At 42.6% G+C, this 26645-nt stretch overlaps 1 protein-coding gene across 1 annotated transcript; it reads left to right on the forward strand.

The window, feature by feature from the left end:
* On the forward strand, positions 1 to 26645 carry LOC129830314 (monoglyceride lipase-like). The gene is made up of 8 exons (XM_055892797.1): positions 1 to 220; positions 1813 to 1957; positions 14195 to 14301; positions 15993 to 16129; positions 21631 to 21741; positions 21994 to 22083; positions 24373 to 24588; positions 25511 to 26645. Exons 2-8 carry the CDS (start codon positions 1833 to 1835, stop codon positions 25631 to 25633), a joined length of 909 nt encoding a protein of 302 aa, XP_055748772.1. The 5' UTR covers positions 1 to 220; positions 1813 to 1832; the 3' UTR covers positions 25634 to 26645.

Here is a 26645-nt window from a genome sequence, read left to right on the forward strand (position 1 = left end):
CAGCAGAAGGACAGAGCGGGTAAAGAGGAGGTCTAGTACTAAAAGGTGCCTCCGCCACTGGGAAACGGGTTTCAGTCAGTGTGTATTGATGTTTCCTCGCGCACGCCTCTCCACATTCTTCAGCCTACGAGCGAGCGGCCACGCAACATCAGCAGAGAGCGCGGAGAAGGCAGAGCCGTCTGTGAGAAAGCGCAACTTTACAGACCTTTCAGGACATAAGGTTGGTCAACTTTTTTTGGACATTCATCATCATTAAAAAAACAAGTCCTGCATGCATTGCTTCCCTGCTCAGCCTCTGAATACTGTTTCAACAGATAAAATGTTGCTCCTTATAACAATGTGACAAATGTGACAGGTATGCCAATTACATCACAAAAATGTCACGTTTCGTTACATTGTTATAAGTAGCAACATGGTTGTTGAAACAATATTCAGAGGTGGACGGGGGACCCATATGGCCCAATGTAAATATCACATTCAGCCTGTCAAAAATAACATCAAAGGGTTTCTGTCATTTCTGGTTAAATATTTGACACAGCTACAATGGGGGAGGGAGGTAGAGGTTTTTTTGTAGGCTATTTTACGCCACTTATGACAGCGCCAAAGCTGGCAGTGTGAGTCGACAGTGTCACATCATGTCCCTTGAGACTTTAATCTATCTAGGCCCTATCTACCAATATTTATATCAGTGGCACTGCCATCAATACATCATTGACTCAAAGGCTATTCCAAGGCGCACATTGGATAAAATGTACCTTTGGTATCACAAGCCTACATAAACTTGACGTAGGTTATTATTAGGCAATAGCTGAAACTAGACCTCCGGAAATAGCGCGGTCTATTTTTACTGACAGACCCTTTTCCACGACATTCATTCTAGCCTACATTCTGTCTTATCTAACTATGCTGTTCAAGTATACACACCTGAGTTGATTAACCGTTCACAGGATTGGTTAACTCGAGATTGCTAGGGTCTCCACCGAGCTAGGTAAATCTGCTTTTAGTTTTAATGCACTATGTTGCCGGAACAAAATTCAAAATACATTTTCATCTTGATGTTCCCGTGCCGTTCTGCAATTTTAAGTATTGATTGGGGACTTATTTGTGGAGGAATGTAACTGTTTTTCTGGTTGATTTGTGATGTTTTATTTGTGATTCCCATGACTGTATTTTTGTATTTTAATGTGTATACGTTTGGGTATAATGTGTAGGCTTAAATTGTTGTTGTATATACACGTTTGTAAAAGAGTGTTACCTAGTGTTACGGAGTTCAGTTTGATAGATAATCAACTAGCTGGGCTGTTCCCTGGACCCATTATGTAGGGGTTGTACAATGCTATTGAACTTGACAATTGTGTCTGTCTTTATTCTTTAATCTAACATATCATACAAGAACACCTAGGTCTCAATATGTTTCCCCTGTTAAAATAAAGGTTCAATAAAAACTCACTCACCTTGACTGCACTGTAGCCTGTTGTTACTGTAACATAGCCTATATGGCAACCCATTTGCACTTGCCTTTGCCATAAAACTCAGCTGCGGCACATGGAGGGGGTGGGGGTTGTAGTGGAGGGTGAATGTGACCACAGTCATCTGGCGAGAGGAGATTTGAACTAGGTTTATGGTTCCTTGACTTATGTCGCTGTATCAAATTGAAAACATTCCTTTGGAGCCGCTGAGTTGCTTTCTGCTGAGTGCCAGCCGGAGAATTATTGAAAAATAGCGAACAATGAATGTCTTGGTCACTTTTCGCTGGTCTGTCATATCTGTACAGCATCGACCTACTATCCGTTCTCCCTGTTTATGTTGCAGCGTGGGTCCTAGGCGTCTACATGCCCGAACCAGGAGATCCGCGGCGGACTCCGCAAGGTGTCTCCTACGCCGACCTGAAGCACTTCGTCAACGCCGATGGACAGCACTTGTTCTGCCGCTACTGGGAGCCAGAGGCCCCCCCAAGGTCAGTGGATGAAATGTTATGTGAGGTGTAAAACCGGACATGTATGGTTTGCTAGAGACTGTGATAGATTCAACTAAAATAGAACCTAATGTTCTCCATTCAGTGATTTATATGCTCCTGTGCTTGCCCCCTGCTCCCTCATCCCATAAAACCCATCTAAAATGGAACAGATTCCACTACATCAGAGAGTTGGCCCTGGAAACAGAGAGGCCCACACAACATCTGGACTGTAGTGTCACACCAAACCATGGAGCCTGCAGTGTAACAGACTCACCCTCGCTCTGGTTTCATTTTACATTTGAGTAATTTAGCAGAGTGAAGAAGGGCACATCAACATATTATTCACCTAGTCAGCTCAGGGATTCAAACCAGCAACCTTTCAGTTTCTGACCCAAGGCTCTTAACCACGAGACTTTTTAGTTTTCTATAAACCACCACTAGTGATGTGATCATGTTCCTTGTTTGTGGGCGTATTGAGAATCTGTCTCGCATCACACACACAACTCCTGTCATATAGGCTAGGCTACAACATGTCACTGCGCTATTCTTTTGATAAGAATGGCGTCGGAGAAGATGGTTGCCGTTTTACGGTCTCCTAACCAATTATGCGATTGTGTGTGTTTTTTCGAGTTATTTGTAACTTATTTTGTACACCGTCTCTTATGGCCGAAAAGAGCTTCTAGATATCAGGACAGCGATTACTCACCTCATACTGGATGAAGACTTTTTCTTTAACTAGTCGGACATGAAGGATTTCCTTCAGACACTCGACAAGGCCCAAATCCACGTGATTCGCATGAGAAAGAGACAGAGATATTGGGGACGTAGGTCGGGGTGCCTTGAAAGGATTTGACAGCAAGTGGATAATCTGCCTCCACCATCAGTCCTACTAGCCAATGTACAATCATTGGATAACAGAATAGACAAGCTATAATCACGAATATCCTACCAACGGGACATTGAAAACTGTAATATATTATGTTTCACCGAGTCATGGCTGAACGATGACATGAATAACATACAGCTGGCGGGGTTTACACCGCCTCCGGTAACACAAGGGGTGGTGGTATGTGTATACTTGTAAACAACAGCTGGTGCACAAAATCTAATATTAAGGAAGTCTTAAGGTTTCGCTCGCCCGAGGTAGAGTATCTCATGATAAGCTGTAGACCACACTATTTACCAAGAGAGTTTTTATTTATATTTTTCGTAGCTGTCTATTTACCAACACAAACCGATGTTGGCACTAACATCTCTCAATGAGATGTATAAGGCAATACGCAAACAGGAAACGCTCATCCAGAGGCAGCGCTCCTAGTGGCCGGAGAATTTAATGCAGGGAAACTTAAATCCATTTTACCTAATTTCTACCAGCATGTTAAATGTGCAAGCAGAGGAAAATAAATCTAGACCACCTTTACTCCACAAAGCTCTCCCTTACCCTCCATTTGTCAAATCTGATCATACTTTTATCCTCCTGATTCCTGCTTACAAGCAAAAGCTAAAGCAGGAAGCACCAGTGACACAGTCAATAAAGAAGTGATCAGCTGACGCATTTGCTAAGCTACAGGACTGTTTTGATAGCACAGACTGGAATGTGTTCCAGGATTATTCCGATGGCATTGAGGAGTACACCACATCAGTCACTGGCTTCATCAATAAGTGCATCGATGATGTCGTCCCCACAGTGACTGTATGTACATACCCAAACCAGAAGCCATGGATTACAGGCAACATTCGCACTGAGCTAAAGGGTAGAGCTGCCCCTTTAAGGAGCGGGACTCTAACCCGGACGCTTATAAAAAAAAAACGCTTTGCCGTCCGAAGAACCATCAAACAGGCAAAGCGCCAATACAGGACTAAGATTGAATTGCAGTACACCGGCTTCAACACTTGTTGGATGTGACAGGACTTGCAAACTATTACAAACTACAAAAGGAAGCATCTCCACAAGCTGCTCAGTGACACAAGGTTACCAGACAAGCTAAATTACTTCTATGCTCGCTTCGAGGCAAGCACCACTGAAGCATGCATGAGAGCATCAGCTGTTCCGGATGACTGTGTGGTCACGCTCTCTGTAGCCGCTCTGAGTAAGACCTTTAAACAGGTCAACATTCACAAGGTCGCAGGGCAAGAAGGATTACCAGGATGTGTACTCCAAGCATGCGCTAACCAACTGGCAGGTATCTTCACTGACATTTTCAACCTGTCCCTGACTGAGTCTGTAATGCCAACATGTTTCAAGCAGACCACCATAGTCCCTGTGCCCAAGAACACTAAGGTAACCTGCCTAAATGACTAACGACCCGTAGCACTCACGTCTGTAGCCACGAAGTGCTTTGAAAGGCTGGTCATGGCTCACATCAACACCATTATCCCAGAAACCCAAGACACACTCAAATTTGCATACCGCCCAACAGATCCACAGATGATGCAATCTCTATTGCACTCCACACTGCCCTTTCCCACCTGGACAAAATGCTATTCATTGACTACAGCAGCATTCAACACCATAGTGCCCTCAAAGCTCATCACTAAGTTAAGGACCCTGGGACTAAAAACCTTCCTCTGCAACTGGATCCTGGACTTCCTGACGGGCCACCCCCAGGTGGTAAGGGTAGGTAACAACACATCTGCCACGCTGATCCTCAACACAGGGGCCCCTCAGGGGTGCATGCTCAGTCCCCTCCTGTACTCCCTGTTCACTCATGACTGCATGGCCAGCCACGACTCCAACACAATGATTAAGTTTGCCGGCCAACTCAACAATGGTAGACCTGATCACCGACAACAATGAGACAGCCTATAGGGAAGAGGTCAGAGACCTAGCCGTGTGGTGCCAGGACAACAACCTCTCCCTCAATGTGATCAAGACAAAGGAGATGATTGTGGACTACAGGAAAAGGAGGACCGAGCACGTCCCCATTCTCCTCGACGGGGCTGTAGTTGAGCAGGTTGAGAGCTTCAAGTTCCTTGGAGTCCACATCACCAATAAACTATCTTGGTCCAAACACACCAAGACAGTCGTGACGAGGACACGACAATACCTATTCCCCTCAGGAGATTGAAAAGATTTGGCATGGGTCCTCAGATCCTCAAAAAGTTATACAGCCGATCACTGGGGCCAAGCTTTCTGCCATCCAGGACCTCTATACCAGGCGGTGTCAGAGGAAGGCCCTAAAAATGGTCAAAGACTCCAGCCCCCCAGTCATCGACTGTTCTTTCTGCTACCGCACGGCAAGCAGTACAGGACCTCGAAGTCTTGGTCCAAAACGCTTCTTAACAGCTTCTACCTTCAAGCATTAAGATTCCTGAACAGCTAATCAAATGGCTACCCAGACTATTTGTATTGTCCCCCCCCCCCCCCCCCCTTTTACGCTGCTGCTACTCTCTGTTTATTATCCATGCATAGTCACTTTAACTCTACCTACATTTGCATATTACCTCAATTACTTCGACTAACCTGTGCCCTGTAACGCTCGTCTTTCTCCTTGTCTGTAGAGGAGCATGGATCGGACCAAAACAGAACGAATGAACGAACGAAAACAGTCCCGTGTGGCACAAACACTGACACAGGAACAATCACCCACAAACAAACAGTGAGAAACAGTCTACCTTAATATGGTTCTCAATCAGAGGAAACGTAAAACACCTGCCCCTGATTGAGAACCATATCAGGCTAGTTGAATGAACCCAACATAGAAACACATAACATAGAATGCCCACCCAGCTCACGTCCTGACCAACTAAACAAAGACAAAACAAAGGAAATAAGGTCAGGAACGTGACATGCCCCCACACATTGACTCTGTAGCGGTACCTCCCATCCTCACCGCGGTCTAGGTGCTATATAAGTCCCATATTTTATTACTATTATTATTATTACCACCATCTGTCCCTAGAGTACCGCTAATTTAATTACTTCTATTAACAGTAGTGCGGGTCAGTTTATAGTAGTGTACTTTCATAGTAGTTTGTTTAGCATGAGCTATAGTTTAGACTGAGCATCTCATATGGAGGTTGGAAAAGCAGATAGAAACATATTTTAGGGCATTCTGGCATTCTGTTTTCCCCTTTATGATAAGAGATTCTGTGAGATTCAGCCTCAGGTTTTAATGATTGGAATCAAATAAATGCCTGTTTACAACATCAAATTCATGCAACTTCTGCCATATATATCCTTTGATGACATCGCTTACTGGGCATTTAGAGACGAGAGAGTGAGGGACTGATGGTGGAAAGAAGTAGGTGAAAGGTGCCGGGAGAGGGGAGGGTACCTTTACAATGATTGACAGATCTTTCAATAAATAATCTGGGAGCTGTGAACCAGTGAGACCTGGCTGTCTTTGTATACACAGGGCCGTAGCTACATACAGTGCCTTCAGAAAGTATTCATACCCTTTGACATATTCCACATTTTGTTGGAATAGCCTGATTTAATAATGTTTTAAATTTATGTTTTTTCTCACCCATCTATACACAGTGGCGTATAATAACAAAGTGAAAAGGTGTTTGTAAATTTTTTTGTACATTTATTGAAAACGAAATACCGAAATATCTAATTTCATAAGTGTTCACACCCCTAAGTCAATACTTTGTAGTAAAATCTTTTGCAGAGTTTAAAGCTTTGAGTCTTTCTGTGTACATATCTAAGATCTTTCCACGCCTGGATTGTGCAACATTTGATCATTATTCTTTTCAACATTTTTTTAAAGCTCTGTCAAATTTGTGGTTGATTATTGCTAGACAAACATTTTCAAGTCTTGCCATAGATTTTAAACTATATTTAAGTCAAAACTGTAACTTGGCCACTCAATAACATTCACAATTTTCTTGGTAAGCAACTCCAGTGTTGATTTGGCCTTGTGTTTTAGGCTATTGTCCTGTTGAAAGGTGAATTCATCTCCCAGTGTCGGATGTGAACCAGATTTTCCTTTAGGATTCAGGATTTTGCCTGTGCTTAGCTCTATTACGCTTTTTATCCTGAAAAACTCCCTAGTCCTTAACGATTACAAGCATACCCATATCATGACGCAGCCACCACTGTGCTTCTAAATATGGCGAGTGGTACTCAGTAATTTGCCCCAAACATAGCACTTTTGTATTCAGGACAAAAAGTTAATTGCTTTGCTACATTCTTTGCATTGTTACTTTATTGCCATGTTGCAAACAGGATGCATGTTTTGGAATATTTTTATTCGTACTTCCTTCTTTTCACTGTAATTTAAGTTAGTATTGTGGAGTAACTCCTATGTTGTTGATCCATCCTCACTTTCTCCTATAACAGCCATTAAACTCTGGAACTGTTTTAAAGTCACCATTGGTCTCATGGTGAAATCCCTGAGAGGTTTCCTTCTTCGCCTGCAACTGAGTTAGGAAGGACACCTGTATCTTTGTAGTGACTGGGTGTATTGATACAGCATCCAAAATGTAATTAATAACTTCACCATGCTCAAATGGATATTCAATGTCTGCTTTATATATTTTTACACATCTACCAATAGGTGCCCTTCTTTGCGAGGCATTGGAAAACCTCCCTGGTCTTTGTGGTTGAATCTGTGTTTGAAATTCACTGCTAGACTGAGGGACCTTACAGATAATTGTGTGTGTGCGGTACAGAGATGAGGTAGTCATTCAAAAATCATGTTAAACACTATTATTGCACACAGAGTCCATGCAACTTGTTAGGTGACTTGTAAAACACATTTTTACTCCTGAATTTATGTAGGCTTGCCATAACAAAGGGCTTGAATACTTATTAACTCAAGACATTTCAGCTTTTCCTTTTTAATTCATTTGTAAACATTTCGAAAAACATGATTCCACTTTGACGTTATGGGGTATTGTGTGTAGGCCAGTAACAAAAAAATCTCAAATTAATTAATCTTAAAATTAGGCTGTAACATAACAAAATGTGGAAGGGGTGTTAATAGTTTCTGAATTCACTGTATGATGACACCGAGGTCCGGACCTCTGTAATTTTTTACATTTAAAACATATACACTATCGGTCAAAAGTTTTAGAATGCTTACTCATTCAGGGTTTTTCTTTATTTTTACTATTTTCTAAATTGTAGAATAATAGTGAAGACATCAAAACTATCAAACAACACACATGGAATCATGTAGTAACCAAAAAAGTGTTAAACAGATCAAAATATATTTTATTTTTTAAATTCTTCAAATTGCCACCCATTGCCTTGATGACTGCATTGCACACTCTTGGCAGTCTCTCAACCAGCTTCATGAGGTCACCTGGAAGGCATTTCAATTAACAGGTGTGCCTTGTTAAAAATACATTTGTGGAATTTTAATCCTTCTTAATGCGTTTGAGCCAATCAGTTGTGTTGTGACAAGGTAGGGTGGTATACAGAAGATAGCCCTATTTGGTAAAAGACCAAGTCCATATTATGGCAAGAACAGCTCAAGTAAGCAAAGAGAAACGACAGTTCATCATTACTTTAAGACATGAAGGTCAGTCAATATGGAATTTTTTTGCGACTGCACTTGAAGAAACTATCAAGCGCTATGATGAAACTGGATCTCATGAGGACCGCCACAGGAATGGAACACCCAGAGTTACCTCTGCTGCAGAGGATAAGTTCATTAGAGCTACCAGCCTCAGAAATTGCAGCCCAAATAAATGCTTCACAGAGTTCAAGTAAGGGACACGTCTCAACATCAACTGTTCAGAGGAGACTGTGTGAATCAGGCCTTCATGATCAAATCTCTACAAAGAAACCACCACTAAAGTACACCAGTAAGAAGACGAGACTGGAGTCCAAATTGGAGATTTTTGGTCCCAACCATTTTTTGGTCCCAACCAGTCTTTGTGAGACGCAGTGTGGGTGAGTGGATGATCTCCACATGTGTATTTCCCACCGTAAAGCATGGAGGAGGCGGTGTTATGGTGTGGGGGTGCTTTGCTGGTGACACTCTGTGATTTATTTAGAATTCAAGGCCCACAGCATTCTGCAGCGATACGCCATCCCATCTGATTTTGGCCTAGTGGGACTATCATTTGTTTTTCAACAGGGCAATGATCCAACACACCTTCAGGCTGTTTCATGGCTATTTTACGAAGAATTAGAGTGATGGAGTGCTGCATCAGATGACCTGGCCTCCACAATCCCCTGACCTCAAACCAATTGAGATGGTTTGGGATGAGTCGGACCGCAGAGTGAAGGAAAAGCAGCCAACAAGTGCTCACCATATGTGGGAACTCCTTCAAGACTGTTGGAAAAGCATTCCAGGTGAAGCTGGTTGAGAGAATGCCAAGAGTGTGCAAAGCTGTCATCAAGGCAAAGGGTGGCTATTTGAAGAATTTGTTTGGCAATTTTTTGGTTACTACATGATTTTATATTTCTTATTTCATAGTTTTGATGTCTTCTACTATTCTACAATGTAGAAAAAGGTCAAATTAAAGAAAAACCCTTGAATGAGTAGGTTTTCTAAAACTTTTGACCGGTAGTGTATATATATATATTTACTCAGTTGGGGTCTCAACTTACTGTTGAGAGTTAGAATAGTAGAATTTACTCTATTGTTATATGTCACTTATCGACACACACTCAATTAGCCCATTTCAGTTAATATTTTTTAGATTGGTAAATTAGTCTAGTTAGTTCAGCCAGCTATCTAAACTTGTAGTAATCATGGCCGAATTACCGACTGGGTAGCCTAAAGTCTGGCAGATAGCGATATTGAGTCATTTAATTATTATTATTTTATTGTTTTGCGGGTAGATCAGCTTTAATATTTCAGATAGATTGTGGCTTCCATCAATGTAATTGTCTGCATCATTGTCAATCCCTCATATTTTTTTTTTGTAAATATGTATATATAAAATATATTTTCCTTTATTTTTTCCCCTAACCCTACCACCCCTCCCCTAATTGGAGTAAACGAATGGACAACAACAGTTAGGCATCTAATTCCAGCTTATACATACTATTTGCATTTTATGGACACAGTATATTTTACAATAGTTATCTTTTGTTAGTTTTTAGCCCCATCTATCTCTGAAGGCCATCCCATTTTGATTTCTATTTGCCATATATTTTTAAACTTTGCTGTGTTGTCGTTTCATCTTACCGTCCAATGGCATTGTATGCAGCCAGCTATACACTCGTATCCCCCGTGGACCGGTTTGTACATAAAACATTCTCCATGCAGGCTACAAAGGAGTCAATTTCCTCCTTAACTTGATTTAATGGCGAGAATGTGAAAAAACGAGGGGAGCAAGATCCGGAAGAAGCATTAGCCACTATAGCATGGTGGTGTAAAATAATGTTTCATAAAGAAAGTACGCATATTTTCACAGTTTTTTTTATTTTTTTGCCTACGAGTGTATAGCCGGCTGTACACAATGCCTTTGGATGGTAAGATGAAACAACTTAATATCGCCATCTGCTGGCCTTTGAGCTACTGACCGGGCATGCAGGGAAGGTGCCTAGGGCCACCAGAGCTCTAGGGGGCCCCATTTATTTTGTTTGTCTCTCTCACTCAGACATCATATTAAGTCATGGCAAAATGTGTAGAATTGCAGGAAATGAGCTTTAAAACTGCAAAAACAGTTGTTCTGTAAAGCAAACTTATTTGTTTACCTTTTTGTTAATAAAATACCTTTTCCGCTAACAGATCCCTTCGTAACAGATCCCTTCGTATGCAATTATTGGTTTTTAATCCCGGTGCTGAGTTAATGTGAGTTAAGGTGTAGTGGCTAATTGTATAGCTCAGGGGTTGTAAACTATTTTGGGCCCATTTCGATATCTGAAAATTCTCGCGACCCCAACCATGGGAAAATAATTATGTCATTAAGTAGGTATTTCTCCTCAACTCGCTATCACATCCTTTTAATGTGGGGCTATGACAGTCAGTTGCAAATCAGTCTTACATAGTGTATCTTATCTCACCACCACTAATGAGATGGGTGGGCTTGATGCATGTCGTGTTGAAGCTTCTCAAAATCAGGGAGGGAGGTCGACAGTGCGCACCTCATCCCTGCTGTCACGTCCACCCTGGATGGATATTTGGTTTTAATACAGACGAGAGCACTGAATCCAGCGTCACACAGATATGGCGAAAGAGTTTTATGGTACTTTCAAGAAAACGGTGAAAAATACAAGGCCAAATTATGACATCAGTGATCTTCAGGCTGGAGAGTCAGGGCTCTAGAAAGAGGCCCGAGTTTCCGAGTTGGAATTCTGAGTTGGGTGACCTTCCAAAACGATTTCTCCCAGTCGGAGCTTGTTTTGATTGAGTTTGATCTTTTAGATTTGAGTCATTTTCATTTAGATTTTTAAGGTTAACCCCATTACAATGATTTTGAGACACAAAGACGATATTATAATATATGTGTTTTTGTGTATATTATTTTCTCCAGGATTTGGGAAAATCCCACACAAACCCATTTTCATACCCCCCCCATATGGGGTTGCGACCCCTAGTCTGGGAACAGCTGGTTTAGCTAAAAGGCTTATGTGTTTATAAAGCTAATAGGCAATGTGTTTGTAGATCGACTCCGGTGAATGAAGCTACAGCAACCAATGTGATAATGGCTGGGGACATTTTTGCTTGTTTATGATGTTCTCCAAATATAATTGTATAATTTTTTAATTGTATAGAAATGCAGTAAATGAGCTTCAACTTTCTAAAAATGTCTTGGAAATTTGAAGAATTTCCAATCCCCCCTGTCTAGACCTCACTAAAACTCAGACCCCGGCTACAGCCCTGGCTCCACACACATGCATGCGCACGCACAAACACACACAGACTAGTGGTTAGAGCGTTGGGCCAGTAACCGAAAGGTTGCTTGTTCAAAATCCAGAGCAGACAAGGTGAAACATCTGTCCTTGAGCAAGGCACTTAAACCTAATTGCTCCAGGGTCATCATTGATAATGGCAGACCCTGGCCGTGACCCCGCTCTCCGAGGGCGTCTCAGGGAGAGTTGGGATATGCAGAAAACACATTTACATTTCACACATGCGTATTAATACGCACTTATAAACTGGGTGGTTCGAGTCTTGAATACTCTGTGTTGCGTCGTACTTCAGAACAGCCCTTAGCCGTGGTATATTGGCCATATACCACACCCCCTCTGGCCTTATTGCTTAAATAACGCACGGTGTAATTGCACGGTATAATTCCATGAATATGAAGTTCATCCTTACGTGCCTTATAGTTGAGCTGCTTTTGAAAGCAAAAGTCGAATTGAAAACATTATTGGCATTGTTGAATTCGATTTTCATAATAGCAAGCTAGGATGATGGTTTGGTTACCATGGCAACTAATGTGGTTATCTAGCTAGCTAGTAAACTTGATAGTTACTTCAGTGGATGTTGGCACATTTCTACTGGCAAATGAATACATTCTAGCGGTAAATACAGTATGTCAATTTATAGCCATGGTGTAAAAGGGATAACCAACTCAGGGCTCTATGCGTTCTCTGGAATATAATAACTCTGTCGAAGGTCAGTTCCACTCCTTTCATGTCGTGCACTATTTACCTGAGAATGCATAACCGCTCGTTGACTATCCCTTACACAGTGCATGTGTGAAATATGACAAATATAAACACCCACCAAATGATGTATTATTAATTACGCACGCACGCGCACACACACACGCACACGCACACACACACACACACACACACACACACACACACACACACACACACACACACACACACACACACACACACACACACACACACACACACACACACACACACACACACACACACACACACACACACACAGTTAAGAGGGTCATTACACTATGGATGTTGATGTTTGGAGTCAGGATTACAAGACTTCCCTACCAAACAAGGCAGGCTTGAATGTTTGTCTTACTGCTTCTTTTCCTCACTTCCCTTCTCTCGGGCTTTCTCACTGTCTATTACTCTATATTTTCCGTGATCAAAGTGGAAATTACATCTGTATCAAGACATGCTTATTTGGCACTTCTGGTTTTAGCAGGATTCACTTGCGCTGTCCTCAGTCCCCAGCCCTGCCGTAGTCAGTTAAATTAGGGGTTTGACCCTGAAGTGGTGAGCGGCTCAGTTTCTTAATCTGATTAAGACGCCTGTGTTCAGGCCCTGGCCCATTCACAACCTCAACCTCTATCGCTCCCTCCCTCCCTCGACCACACACGTACAGATTGATACGCCGTACAGAGTGACTAGTCAGAGTTCAGTCTGCATCTCATGAAGATGGCTGGTTGGCTTGTTTAATGCTGTGTCGAAAACGTTATGTTATTTCGGGCTGGATGCAGCATTTGGGTCGAAGCCACATTCTGTGAGACAAGTGGGTTTCAAATTCCTTGGAGAGAGAGGAAGAGGGCGAGAGAACGAGAGAGGGAGGGAGCGGGAGAGAAAGAGAGAGGGAGAAAGTGAAAGGGAGAGAGAACATTTCAACTCCCCACTCCCATTCCCAAGACACTGAATATACTCGCCACAATCCACTGAGATAAGCTCTATAGAAGCCCTACTGTCCCATGTGTGTCGGGAACATTATGTTCACACAAAGGCGTACTATGAGCGGCTCCTCAGCCAACAAGTGCACGGCAATCTCTAGCTAGCCGGAGGCTCTGAAATAAGAATGAGAGAATGAAAGAGAGAGAAACTGGAACAGAGAAACCACTAATGAAGCTTGATGAACAGCCTCTCTCTCTCTCTCTCTCTCTCCCTCTGTTCCATCTCTCTCAATCTCTTCCATTCACTCTCCTTCTCTGAAAACGTTCAGGCTAATTGCATCTGACTGAGAGATTCACTCCGTTTTGTAGACTGGTTATAAACAGGAACCAAAGCCTTACTGGCAAGCTGGGTTGGTTCGCCGCTCTTTCCCATGGCTATGTGTCTGCGATTGGAGATTCCAACCTCTGTCTGGTTCCAGTTAACTCTGCTGCTCCGTGGGCAAACAAGGGTGTGGTGCGGTTCAGATAACTGCTTTCACTGAAAGACAAGATGTGGAATGTTTTATTATGACGAAACCCCTCGATGGGCGATCAAGAGGATGTTCTCACAGAGTTGTTGATATGATCACTATCTAGCCACCGGATGAGTGGACTCAAGTCCCAACCACGTGCTTCCGATAGAGGGATCGCCAACTCAATTAGCGACAATCCAAAATAATCTGAGTGCCCTCGTCAGCTAATTGCAACACTGTTTTAATATAGTACAAGAGGTGTGCATGAAATGTGACTGACTTCACTCTTCTTCCTTGTGTCCTGCAGGGCTCTGGTGTTCGTGGCACATGGGGCAGGAGAGCATTGTGGGCCGTATGATGAGATCGGCCAGACCCTGAAGGAGCAGTCCCTGCTTGTCTTTGCGCACGACCATGGTGAGCCAAAACACGCTGTAGCGGTGTTGTAGTACTCGAGTCCAGGACTCGGACTTGACTCAGACTCAAGTCACAATTGGACTCGACCACTTGTGACTCGACCACTTGTCAGAACAACTCTCTCTCTCTTTTGCGTAATTCAATATACTAGCTGCAACAGTAAATGTTAGATAGCTGTATTATCCTTTTAGCATTACAAATGTGCAACTGTAATGAAATATGACTTTAACAAATGGTTGGAAAGCAACTTTTGGCACTACCAAGGGACTTGGGCATCGACTTGGACTCGAGGCTTAGTGACCTGACTACATCACTGCCATGCAGCGCTTCTTAGTAGAGCCACAGAGCTAGCACTTAATATTACGGTACAGAGATTGCCACCAAAAATACTGGAGAAGTCCTACCCATTGCAGCCACATAATTTACTGCTAGTAAAATACCCGTGGAAATCTTACCATAGACAAATGTGATGCCACGGCGTAATATGTTTGTTATCGCTAGAACAGTTTGTACGTTTTAGGTTTGAGTAGGAACGGTGACTGAGTGAGTGTCACCCAGTCTCATAGTGAAGTAGAGCAGGTCCCAGTTGTGTTGAGCAACAGCTCTAGAGTCAACGCCAAATGAGAGTAGGAACTCTGTTTCCCTGTGATCTAATGAGTGACAGATCATAGAATGTCTGTGTACAGCACTCCACAGACACCTCTGGGAATGTCATCTTCATTAATGATTCATATGGTATCAAAGTAAAACTTGACTTATTAACATGGATTTTTTTCCCAAGGTTATTATACAGTAACGAGAATGATGTTAATAAATGTTGTGTTAAAGAGATTTGTCTTTATTTTGTCCATGACAACAACAAAATTCTATTCAATGATTTCCATTGCGTTTCAAAGTAATTACAGAAATATTGAAATCACTAGGTGAGAGGGAGATTTTTTGACACATACAAGCATGCACACACACACACACACACACACACACACACACACACACACACACACACACACACACACACACACACACACACACACACACACACACACACTTCACAGCAGAAGAAAAATGAACGGCATCCCGTGACTGACAGACACCAATGGGCTTCCATTGCTCCATTATCAGTGGAAGCTATTATGGGGAGAGAAACAAGTGAGAGAGAGGGGGGTGGGGGGGGGGGGGGGGGGGGGGGTGGAAGGATGGAAAGTGAGAGAGGGTGAACGGCACATGTTCTGAATGTTGAAACTGTAGCTGGTGTCGTGGTGCCATGGCAACGCACCTTTTACATAGCTTCAGCAGCATGTTCAGAGTAAGGTGTTGGAAGGTAATGGGAGGGACAGCTGGCATGATAACATAGGATGGATTGGCACGTACGGAGATGGAGAATGGCTGTCCCTCTCTGTCTCATGTGGCTCATCTGTCCAGAGAGTAATGAAGGGTAGAGTGGGAAATGTATTCCTCTATTGTCTCTGTCAATTACAATGGTGCCTTATCCTCATCTCTCTCTCCCTCTAAATCTCTCTCTCTCCCTCTAAGTATATATATATCCCTCTAAATCTATCTCCCTCTTGCTCTCTCTCTCCCTCTAAATCTCCCTCTCTCTCTCCCTCTGAATCTCTCTCTCTCTCCCTCTATATATATATATATATCTTCCTCTAAATCTGTCATTCTCTCGCTCTTTTTCCCTCCATCAGTTGGCCATGGCCAGAGTGAAGGAGACCGGATGAATATTAAGGACTTCCAGGTGTTTGTCAGAGACTCCCTCCAGCACATTGATCTGATGAAGGGCCGACACCCCGACCTGCCTATCTTCATCATCGGACACTCTATGGTACGGTACATTCTGTAGTCTGCTCGCTGACCGAACACTGGGGCCACTCTGTGGTACGGTACCCTCTCTAGTATCTTCCTTGTCAAAACACTGGGGTCACTTTCATGAACTAACACTCGCACTTGATTTTTTTTGCCCCCTTACTGGCTCAGACTTTTTAAAATTCTTACTAGCTCTGACTTTGCTGATAGCTACTGTATTGAGGGAACATGTACTTACCATGCCTGGGATATGTGGTTGTCCCACCTCACTGTATTAAGATGAATGTACCAACTGCAAGTCGCTCTGGATAAGAGCATCTGCTAAATTACATTTAAAACCTTCTCTAGTTTATTCCTTGTCCAAACACTGAGGCTGTATCATTGCCAGCGGCTATGGTGTTTACCTCTCAACACAGGAGAAACAGTTCTCAGAAGTCATAGGGCCAGGGTTAGTTTGAGGCTATGTCCATTACACAAACATTATACAAGGACTTCGTTCAACACACCTACACTCGGTGTGACTCAGATGACCACAGATGCTCTGACATCACAGCTCGTGCGTCTATGCTCGTGGGAAACGGTGTCCTTTGAAAGTCTAGCTATGTAAATACCAACAGGGCCAAGTCAGGCCTTAAAAGGGATTACACATATTTAGCATTACAGGCCTCATTTCCCTTCCCTGCTGCTCTGCCTCTGTTTGCTTGTTCTGCTCTTCTATGACTGATCTCTGCTGTAAAGCGCCTGAACAATGGAAACCGCCTATAGCCTATATGTCGAGATCCTCGTTGTGATAACATCCTTTAGATTCTCTCATGCACCACCAGCTGTGCACAATTAGACAGCCTTCCCTTAGGTTTGACATGCAGTTCAAGTTAGATTACTTTGCTTTACTAGGAGCGGAATGTAGGCAATTTTACTAGAGTAAATGTTTAAACAGGGCGTTTAAGTTATTGTAATAGAAAAACCTGTGGAGTGAGGTACGGCCTGGCATTTTACAGGCATGTGGGCCCGTTTCCCCGACACAGATTAAGCATAGTCTAAGACTAAAAGTTCTCAGTGGGGAAGCTCCATTTAAAGTCTTTTTTAGTCCAGGACTAGGCTTAATCTGTGTCCAGCAAACCAGCCATGAATGTACAGTTGAAGTCAGAAGTTTACGTACAGTTAGGTTGGAGTCATTAAAACTCGTTTTTCAACCACTCCACAAATTTCTTGTTAACAAACTATAGTTTTGGCAAGTCGGTTAGGACATCTACTTTGTGCATGACACAAGTCATTTTTCCAACAATTGTTTACAGACATATTATTTCACTTATAATTCACTGTATCACAAATCCAGTAGGTCAGAAGTTTACATACACTAAGTTGGCTGTGCCTTTAAACAGCTTGGAGAATGCCAGAAAATTATGTCATGGCTTTAGAAGCTTCTGATAGGCTAATTGACATCATTTGAGTCAATTGGAGGTGTACCTTTTGATATATTTCAAGGCCTACCTTCAAACTCAGTGCATCTTTGCTTGACATCATGGGGAAATCAAAAGAAATCAGCCAAGACCTCAGAAAAATTATTGTGGACCTCCACAAGTCTGGTTCATCCTTGGGAGCAATTTCCAAATGCCTGAAGGTACAATGTTCATCTGTACAAACAATAGAAGTATAAACACCATGGGACCATGCAGCCGTTATACCGCTCAGGAAGGAGACGCGTTCTGTCTCCTAGAGATGAACGTACTTTGGTGCGAGAAGTGCAAATAAATCCCAGAGCAACAGCAAAGGACCTTGTGAAGATGCTGGAGGAAACAGGTACAACAGTATCTATATCCACAGTAAAATGAGTCCTATATCGACATAACCTGAAAGGCCGCTCAGCAAGAAAGAAGCCACTGCTCCAAAACCTCCATAAAAAAGCCGACTACGGTTTGCAACTGCACATGGGGACAAATATCGTACTTTTTGGAGAAATGTCCTCTGGTCTGATGAAACAGAAATAGAACTGTTTGGCCATAATGACCATCGTTATGTTTGGAGGAAAAAGGGGGAGGCTTGCAAGCCGAAGAACATCATCCCAGCCGTGAAGCACAGGGGTGGCAGCATCATATTGTGGGGGTGCTTTGCTGCAGGTGCACTTCACAAAATAGATGGCATCATGAGGGAGGAAAATTATGTCGATATATTGAAGCAACATCTCAAGACATCAGTCAGGAAGTTAAAGCTTGGTCGCAAATGGGTCTTCCAAATGGACAATGGCCCCAAGCATACTTCCAAAGTTGTGGCAAAATGGCTTAAGGACAACAAAGTCAAGGTATTGGAGTGGCCATCACAAAGCCCTGACCTCAATCCCATAGAAAATTTGTGGGCAGAACTGAAAAAGCGTGTGCGAGCAAGGAGGCCTACAAACATGACTCAGTTACACCAGCTCTGTCAGGAGGAATGGGCCAAAATTCACCCAACTTATTGTGGGAAGCTTGTGGAAGGCTACCCAAAACATTTGACCCAAGCTAAACAATTTAAAGGCAATGCTACCAAATACTAATTGAGTGTATGTAAACTTCTGACCCACTGGGAATGTGATGAAAGAAATAAAAGCTGAAATGAATCATTCTCTCTACTATTATTCTGACATTTCACAATCTTAAAATAAAGTGGTGATCCTAACTGACCTAAGACGGAATTTCTACTTGGATTAAATGTCAAGAATTGTGAAAAACTGAGTTTAAATGTATTTGGCTAAGGTGTATGTAAACTTCCAACTTCAACTGTATATGAAAAGGCCATGCTTAGAACCCATGTCCGATGCCATTAGACTGTAATGTACGAACAGTGTCAAATTGGGCATTTCCTGTGTTGGGGGCAAATTCCACCACCATTATTATCGACATTAAAGCCCCGAATCCTGTGGTCTCATTCAACACAAATGGCATGTTTCAGATTACAGAGGAGAATCTTAATCCAGAAACCGGCTAGTCCAGATACATGTGGTCCCAAATAATCCTTTACTGCAGTACATGCACTGGCCGCTGATGAATTTATCATGAATCTATCACATTTTAAAATGTGATGATCTAGTTTCGTTGGTGGAGTTTAAACACTTGATCAATGTATAGAAGAAGAGTGTAATTGTTTTTAGGCCAGCTGTTTTTAGTCAAGATGTTTGTGTTTTTAATGTAATTGTTGTACTGTATGTGTGTTTATAGTTTTGTTCAATGTTGTGTTAGTGTATGTAAGTTGTTTTGTCTGCTATTGGACCAGGTCTCTCTTGGAAAAGAGATATTATCTCAATGAGAAAAAACTTTTATAAATAAAGGTAAAATATATATTTTTTAAATAATGAAACAAGGCGAGACCCAGATGCAGACACAGGAGGCTGATGGTTGGAGTCTTACAATATTAGGCAAGAGAATAGTTGTGGACAGTCAAAATGGTCAAAACCAGTTCAGAGTTCAAAAGGTACTGAAGGGCAGGCAGAATCAAGGTCAAGGCAGGCAGGATGATCAGGCAGGTGGGAAAGTAGTCCAGAATCAGGCAGGGGTCAAAACCAGGAAGACTATCAAAAAGAGAACGGGAAAAACACGCTGGTTGACTTGACAAACATACAAGACGAACTGGCACAGAGAGACAGGAAACACAGGGATAAATACACTGGGGAAAATAAGCGACACCTGGAGAGGGTGGAGACAATCACAAGGACAGGTGAAACAGATCAGGGGTGGCAGAATTGACTGGTGACCCTCACTGCCCTCAACAACAAAGTCCAGTGTACCCTCTAATCGGAGCTAAACCTTGCCCACACTGTCCACTCTTCTACTGACCATTCAATGCTGTTCTGATTAGTGAGCAATACAGACCCTTGCTCCTTACTGGCCAAATCCTCCCTCCATTCGTCCTTCTCCTTCCTGTATTTCCTGACCCATTCCTTCCCCCTCTCCTCGCCTGGCTCTGTACGTCTGGCCCTCTTCCATGTCCCACTTCTTCAGTGCTAGGCCTTTATGTAATGTCAGTATGTTAGCTCCTTACATAACCACAATCAGAGTCTTCATAGTGTGAGGGGACGCAACACAATGCAAGTATTCTTTCCCTCAGTGCAAGAGGGGATGAGCTTGTCTGTGTGTTTCTGGTGGAGGCCTCTCTTGGTATAATCAATTCCTTAAAGAGCACCTCTGTTCCCCTCGCTCACCCTTCCTGCTCAACCCTCCAAAGGCCCCTCTCTCTCTCTCTCTCTCTCTCTCTTTCTCTCTCTCTCTCCATTCATTCTTAGCCTCATCAGTCAGGAGCCGTTACCCCAGAAAGCCTTTCTTGGTATGGGAAGGCCGTGACCCAACATGGCCCGTTTGGTGCCGATATCACTATCAAACCCTCCAATAACAGCTCAGAACTAGCAAGGAAGATTCCCTCAATTCACTGCAGTTCACTCGCTGTTTGACCAGTCAGTTGAATCAGGCTGAAACTAACCCTGGATGGGATTTGACAAAACAGAATAAGCATTACTCAATCAACAACTTGTTTGTGGTCTCTCGATTAGTTAGTATAGATATACATCGAGATAGCCTACATAGAGACACATTTATTCAATTAAATTGTATGGTTATCGCTATATAGATTTAGCCGTGTTTGCGATGTTCAGTGCATTTGTCTTTCATTTCATTCGCTGGTGGGAAATGTTTTTCTCAACAGCCCATCTCTTTAGAGGCTCACTCGATAGAGGCCCCCACTCTCATGAATATTCAAACATCTGACAAAGAGAGGGCAGACAAACACTGTTCAAACAAATTTGCCTCCCAACAGCCCTCCACAATTATCCGTGCCAAATTGATTGATTCTAGGAAGCCGTTGCGTAACTCCTAATTAGTTTACCCTCGCGTATTTGACTTAAAGGAAAAGTCCACCCAAAAACGATCTTTTGATTTTTGTTTCGTTAGTCCATTGTTTTGTTCATATAGTCCCAACATGTGTTGCATGTCAGCACTCAAGTTTTCAAGATATATTACTTTCAAAATACAGAAATTCACTGAGTACACTAAACTCTTTCCATGACATAGACCAGGTCAATCCAGGTGAAAGCTATGATCCCTTATTGATGTCACTTGTTAAATCCACGTCAATCAGTGTAGATGAAGGGGAGGAGACAGGTTAAAGAAGGACTTTTAAGGGGGGGGTGCAACTCAATATTAGGAAGGTGTTCCTAATGTTTGGTATACGCAGTGTATAGCCGGTATCAGCCGTACACGGAGATCTCTTTTCTTTCATGTTATTCAATTGTTACCATGCACCTGCAACAAAGATAGTGTAAGGGTCGACGCTGGTAGAGACAAAGGTAGCTCAGATGTGCGAGAGTGCCTTTTGAATTGTGTTCCTGTATTTTGAAAGTTATAGATCTTGAAAACTTCATTACTGACATGCAAAACATGTTGGGGTATCAGCAATGGATTAATGAAACAAATACCAAATGATAGTTTTTGGGCGGAGTGTTCCTTTAATTCCTTTAAATCACAAAAGACGTCATCGTTTCTCTTCCTTTTTCTTCAGGGTGGAGCCATCTCAATTCTGACGGCGTGTGCACGGCCGAACGACTTTGCCGGCGTGGCTCTGATCGCTCCTATGGTCAGGGTGAACCCAGAGTCTGCCACGCCCTTCAAGGTGGGTTTTGCCCATAGAAATAGGCTTTACTTCCTGTCCACCCATTACCCACCTATTCTTTAACGGGGATGCCCGTTCTAGGAATTATATTTCTGGGGTTTCACCTACACCCAATCCCCTCACATTTAGCCTGTCACCAATGTTAACCACTCCATACCATGTTATTAATCCCTTTTACAACCACTGACCTGAGCTGTATTAGCTCCCTACATGCCTTTGTAATCTCTGTGGTTGTTCCTCTTTGTTCTTCAGGTGTTCCTGGCTAAAGTCGCAAATCAGATTGTGCCCAGTCTCTCTCTGGGCTTCATTAAGTCTAAATGGATTTCACGGGACCAAACACAGGTAAGTCTGGTCTATGGAATGTGTGTGTGTGTGCATCCTCAGTGCCTACACACACACACACACACACACACACACACACACACACACACAGCGTTTTAAAGGCTGCTCCACAATAGAGGCTTGACTGAGATCCAGATCGTCCAGCTCTCTGTTTTGAACCAGTCCGGAATTGGCGACAGAGAGAAACATTTTCTATTTTTTTCCAGCTATTTTCCTGCAATTCTGGAACGGTTTCCATGGAGCTGAGATAAAATGTTGCAGTGTGAAAACTAATTTGTTGCACTTCCACGCATTTTGCCATGGCTATTTCTGTGTTCTTATGCTCAAACATTAATATAAAACCAATGGGGATCCCAGTCGGTGCCCCTAGGTACGTACCCTGCGTGCCCCGTCAGTAATCCAGCCATGCCAAAAATACTCCTAAATTCATGGTTTTGGGACTTTTCGATTCTCCCCGACAGTCTAGCTTTCATTTTGGGGATTTCTAGTTGTCAACGGTTATATTATTAAAAAATATATAAATCAATTGTATTTTCTACATTCAGTGCTTTCAGAAACTATTCATACCCCTTGACTTAATCTACATTTTGTTGTGTTAAAGCCTGAATTCCAAATGGATTTTTAGCAAATGTAAGTAAAATGAAATACAGAAATATCTAATTTACATAAGTATTTACACCCCTGATTCAATACATGTTATTATCACCTTGTGCAGTGATTACAGCTGTGAGTCTTTCTGGGTAAGTCTTGCACACCTGGATTGTACAATATTTGCACATTATTCTTAAAAGAAATCTTAATGCTTTGTCAACTTGGTTGTTGATCATTGCTAGACAGCCATTTTTAAGTCTTGCCATAGATTTTCAAGCCGATTTATTAAGTCAAAACTGTAACTCGGCCACTCAGGAACATTCAATGTCTTCTTGGTAAGCAACTCCAGTGTATATTTGGCCTTGTGTTTTAGGTTGTTGTTCTACTGTAAGGTGAATTTGTCTCCCAGTGTCTGTAAACTGAATCAGGTTTTCCTCTAGGATTTTGCCTGTGCTTAGATCAATTCAGTTTATTTGTAATCAAAAAAATCTCCCTAATCCTTGGCGATGACAAGCACACCCTTAAGATGATGCAGCTACCACCATGCTTAAAAATATGAAGAGTGGTACTCAGTGATATGTTGTGTTGGATTTTGAAGTTTTACTTTACTTTATTGCAAACTGGATGCATATTTTGGAATATTTGTATTCTGTACAGGCTTCCTTCTTTTCACTCTTGTTATTTAGGTTAGTGTTGTGGAGTAACTACAATGTTGTTGATCCGTCCTCAGTTTTCTACTGTCACAGCCATTAAACTCTAACTGTTTTAAAGTCACCATTGGCCTCATGGTGAAATCACTGATCTGTTTCCTTCCTCTCCGGAAACTGAGTTAGGAAGGTCTCCTGCATCTTTGTAGTGACTGGTTGTATGGATACACCATCTAAAGTTGAATTAGTGACTTCACCATGCTCAAAGGGATATTCAATATCTGCTTTCTGTATTTTTACGCATCTACCAATAGGTGTCCTTCTTTGCGAGGCATTGGAAAACCTCGCTGGTCTTTGTGGTGGAATCTGTGTTTGAAATTCACTGCTCGACTGAGGGACCGTACAGATAATTTGGTTGTGTGAGGTACAGGGATGAGGTAGTCATTCAAAAATCATGTTATACACTATTATTGCACGCAGAGTGATTCCATGCAACTTATTATGTGACTTATGCAAATGTTTACTCCTGAACTTATTCAGGCTTCCCGAAACAAAAGGGTTGAATACGTATTGACTTAAGACATTTCAGCTTTTCATTTGTAAAAAATATTTGAAAAACATAATTCCACTTTCACATTATGGGGTATTGTGTGTAGGCCAGTGACACAATCTCAATATAATCTATTTTAAATTCAGGCTGTAACACAACAAAATGTGGGAAAAGTAAAGCGGCGTGAATACTGAAGGCACTGTACTTCCTGTCTAGTTTTAGTCATTTAAGTTTACACCGAAAGCGTTTTTCTGTCCCGGAAATGTATTTAGAAAAAGGTCTAAAGTTTGTATTTTGGTGTGGCGGCAACAATTTAGCAGCGACCCACCGCCGTGAGTGTTACATACTGTACAATGATTGTATTCAGGCCATATCTTATACAGTAGTATGCACATCATGGGTCAATATTGAGAAAGCCAAACGCCCTATGGGTTACTATCAGTGAAACATCTAAGGGAAATGCTCAGTGGTCACTCAACAGCCTCTTCCTTTACCCTGCAGGTTGAAGCGTATGACACTGACGAGTTGAACTATCACGGTGGGATGCGTGTGTCATTTGCCATGCAGCTGATAGGCGCATCGGAGCGGATCGAGAGAGAGATACCTGCCATCACCTGGCCCTTCCTGCTTCTCCATGGCGACGTGGACAAGCTGTGTGACATCGGAGGGTCCCAGATGATGTTTGACCAGGCCCCGAGCGCGGACAAGAAGATCAAGGTGGGCACTAGCACCAGAGCCATATATTTAGATCAAATATATTTAGATAAATATATAGTATGGTTAAATATACACTACCGTTCAAAAGTTTGGGGTCTCTTTAGAAATGTCCTTGTTTTTGAAAGAGGCCCATTATCAGCAACCATCACTCCTGTGTTCCAATGGCACGTTGCGTTAGCTAATCCAAGTTGATCATTTTAAAAAGGCTAATTGATCATTAGAAAACACTTTTGCAATTATGTTAGCACAGCTGAAAACTGTTGTCCTGATTTAAAGAAGCAATAAAACTGGCCTTCTTTAGACTAGTTGTGTATCTGGAGCATCAGGATTTGTGGGTTCGATGATCAATTAGCCTTTTAAAATTATAACCTTGGATTAACTAACACAACGTGCCATTGGAACACAGGAGTGATGGTTGCTGATAATGGGCATCTGTACGCCTATGTAGATATTCCGTTTAAAAAAATCAGCCGTTTCTAGCTACAATAGTCATTTACAACATTGACAATGTCCACACTGTATTTCTGATCAATTTGATGTCATTTTAATGGACAAAAAATTCACTTTTCTTTCATAAACAAGGACATTTCTGAGTGACCCCAAACTTTTGAACAGTAGTGTATGTCTCTGACTAGCACTGCACAGGCCAAAACAGACATGTCGACAGACCTGAATAGCCCAGACACTGAGTCATACAAACTGATATAGACAAACCAGTATATTTAGAATGGACACCATCTTATCTGCTCTTGAACTTCAATATTTTTATTTTCTTTCTCTGTTTGTTTAACTGGCTGTTCCAAGTCCATACATCATCATCACTTGTCACACTAAAGAGAGAGGGGGAACAGAGAGGGTGAGAAATAGGGAACACAGAGAGGTAAACAGACAGAGCTAATCGTATGTGTGTTCTCTCTCTCAGGTGTATGACGGAGCATACCATGCCCTGCACCATGAACTCCCAGAGACTGCGGCGTCAGTGCTCAAGGAAGTCACCGGCTGGATCTCCGAGCGTCTCCCTGCGTCTCCTTCTCAGGGGTCCTAGTCTCCTCTTCCTCTGCACCCCCCCCCCCCCCCCCCCCCCATCCCAACCAACCCCGCCCTCCATGCTGTATTACCACTGTGTGAACCTCAAACCTTTCTACATTTGTACTGACCATTTGCAATACTAATGCCAACTTGTCAGTAATCTTTGGACCCCTAGGGCCATTGTAGGGAAGTCCTGATTTCCTAGGCTCTACATTAGGGGCAACAGCTGTGCCCCAGATGCCAGGCGACAGGTCATAGTACATATATCAGCCATGTCTCTCTGTACTGAGTTCAAAGAGAGCCATGCTGAGAGCTGGACCAAGCGCAATTCACAGAGGCATTTTTGTCATTTGTAACCACGGTGATCACCAGGCCGACAGAAACGTGTTGAATTCCCCCCATGCTGCGGTGCTCCCTTTTGTGTGTTGCCGTGGAGACAACTGGCCTTTGTTCTCCTCTCCATATCTCAGATCTTCTGTTCATAGAGTCAAACATCTTGGACTCGTTTGAACGCCCCAGACTGCTGCCCCCAATGGTTATTTGTCAGAACTGCAGGGTTTAGGTGGCTGCAGCCCAAGACAGAGAAGCTGCCCGTTACCATGGCAGCATCTCAGAAAAAAAAAAAGTTGAATCCATTGGAGCGCCACTGTAAAACGAGGCATGCTGTGACCCATTATACAGTAGATGCTGTGTACAGACAAAGGCATCACTTCGCTGCAGTTGTCTCTGCATTTATGAAGATGACAGGGCCTTAGTGTACCACCTGCAACATCAACATTTATGGGTGTTCCCCATAGTCTGCATTGGACTAATACAGATTATAATGTATTGTTATGAGTGGAAAGCCCACCTATCTTGTTACATTTATGATTGATGGCTTACTGACCAATCGGATGAAAGCTTTCTTAAATTGTTTGCACGCTGGTTTGATCGTCAGATGGCCCCGGCATGGAACACATAGTTATTGTGCTGGAGCTAGTCCGTCTTTGTGTGGTTAACAAACTGTCAATAAACAGCAGAAGAGAGAA

The sequence above is a fragment of the Salvelinus fontinalis genome, chromosome 31 (assembly GCF_029448725.1).
Source record: "Salvelinus fontinalis isolate EN_2023a chromosome 31, ASM2944872v1, whole genome shotgun sequence".
Taxonomy (NCBI): Eukaryota; Metazoa; Chordata; class Actinopteri; order Salmoniformes; family Salmonidae; genus Salvelinus; species Salvelinus fontinalis.

Coding starts and splice junctions, on each gene's coding strand:
- LOC129830314 (XM_055892797.1), top strand. CDS start 1,833: ATGCCCGAACCAGGAGATCCGCGGCGGACTCCGCAAGGTGTCTCCTAC. Junction 16,130..21,630: donor TCATCATCGGACACTCTATG/GTACGGTACATT, acceptor CTTTTTCTTCAG/GGTGGAGCCATCTCAATTCT. Junction 24,589..25,510: donor GCGCGGACAAGAAGATCAAG/GTGGGCACTAGC, acceptor TCTCTCTCTCAG/GTGTATGACGGAGCATACCA.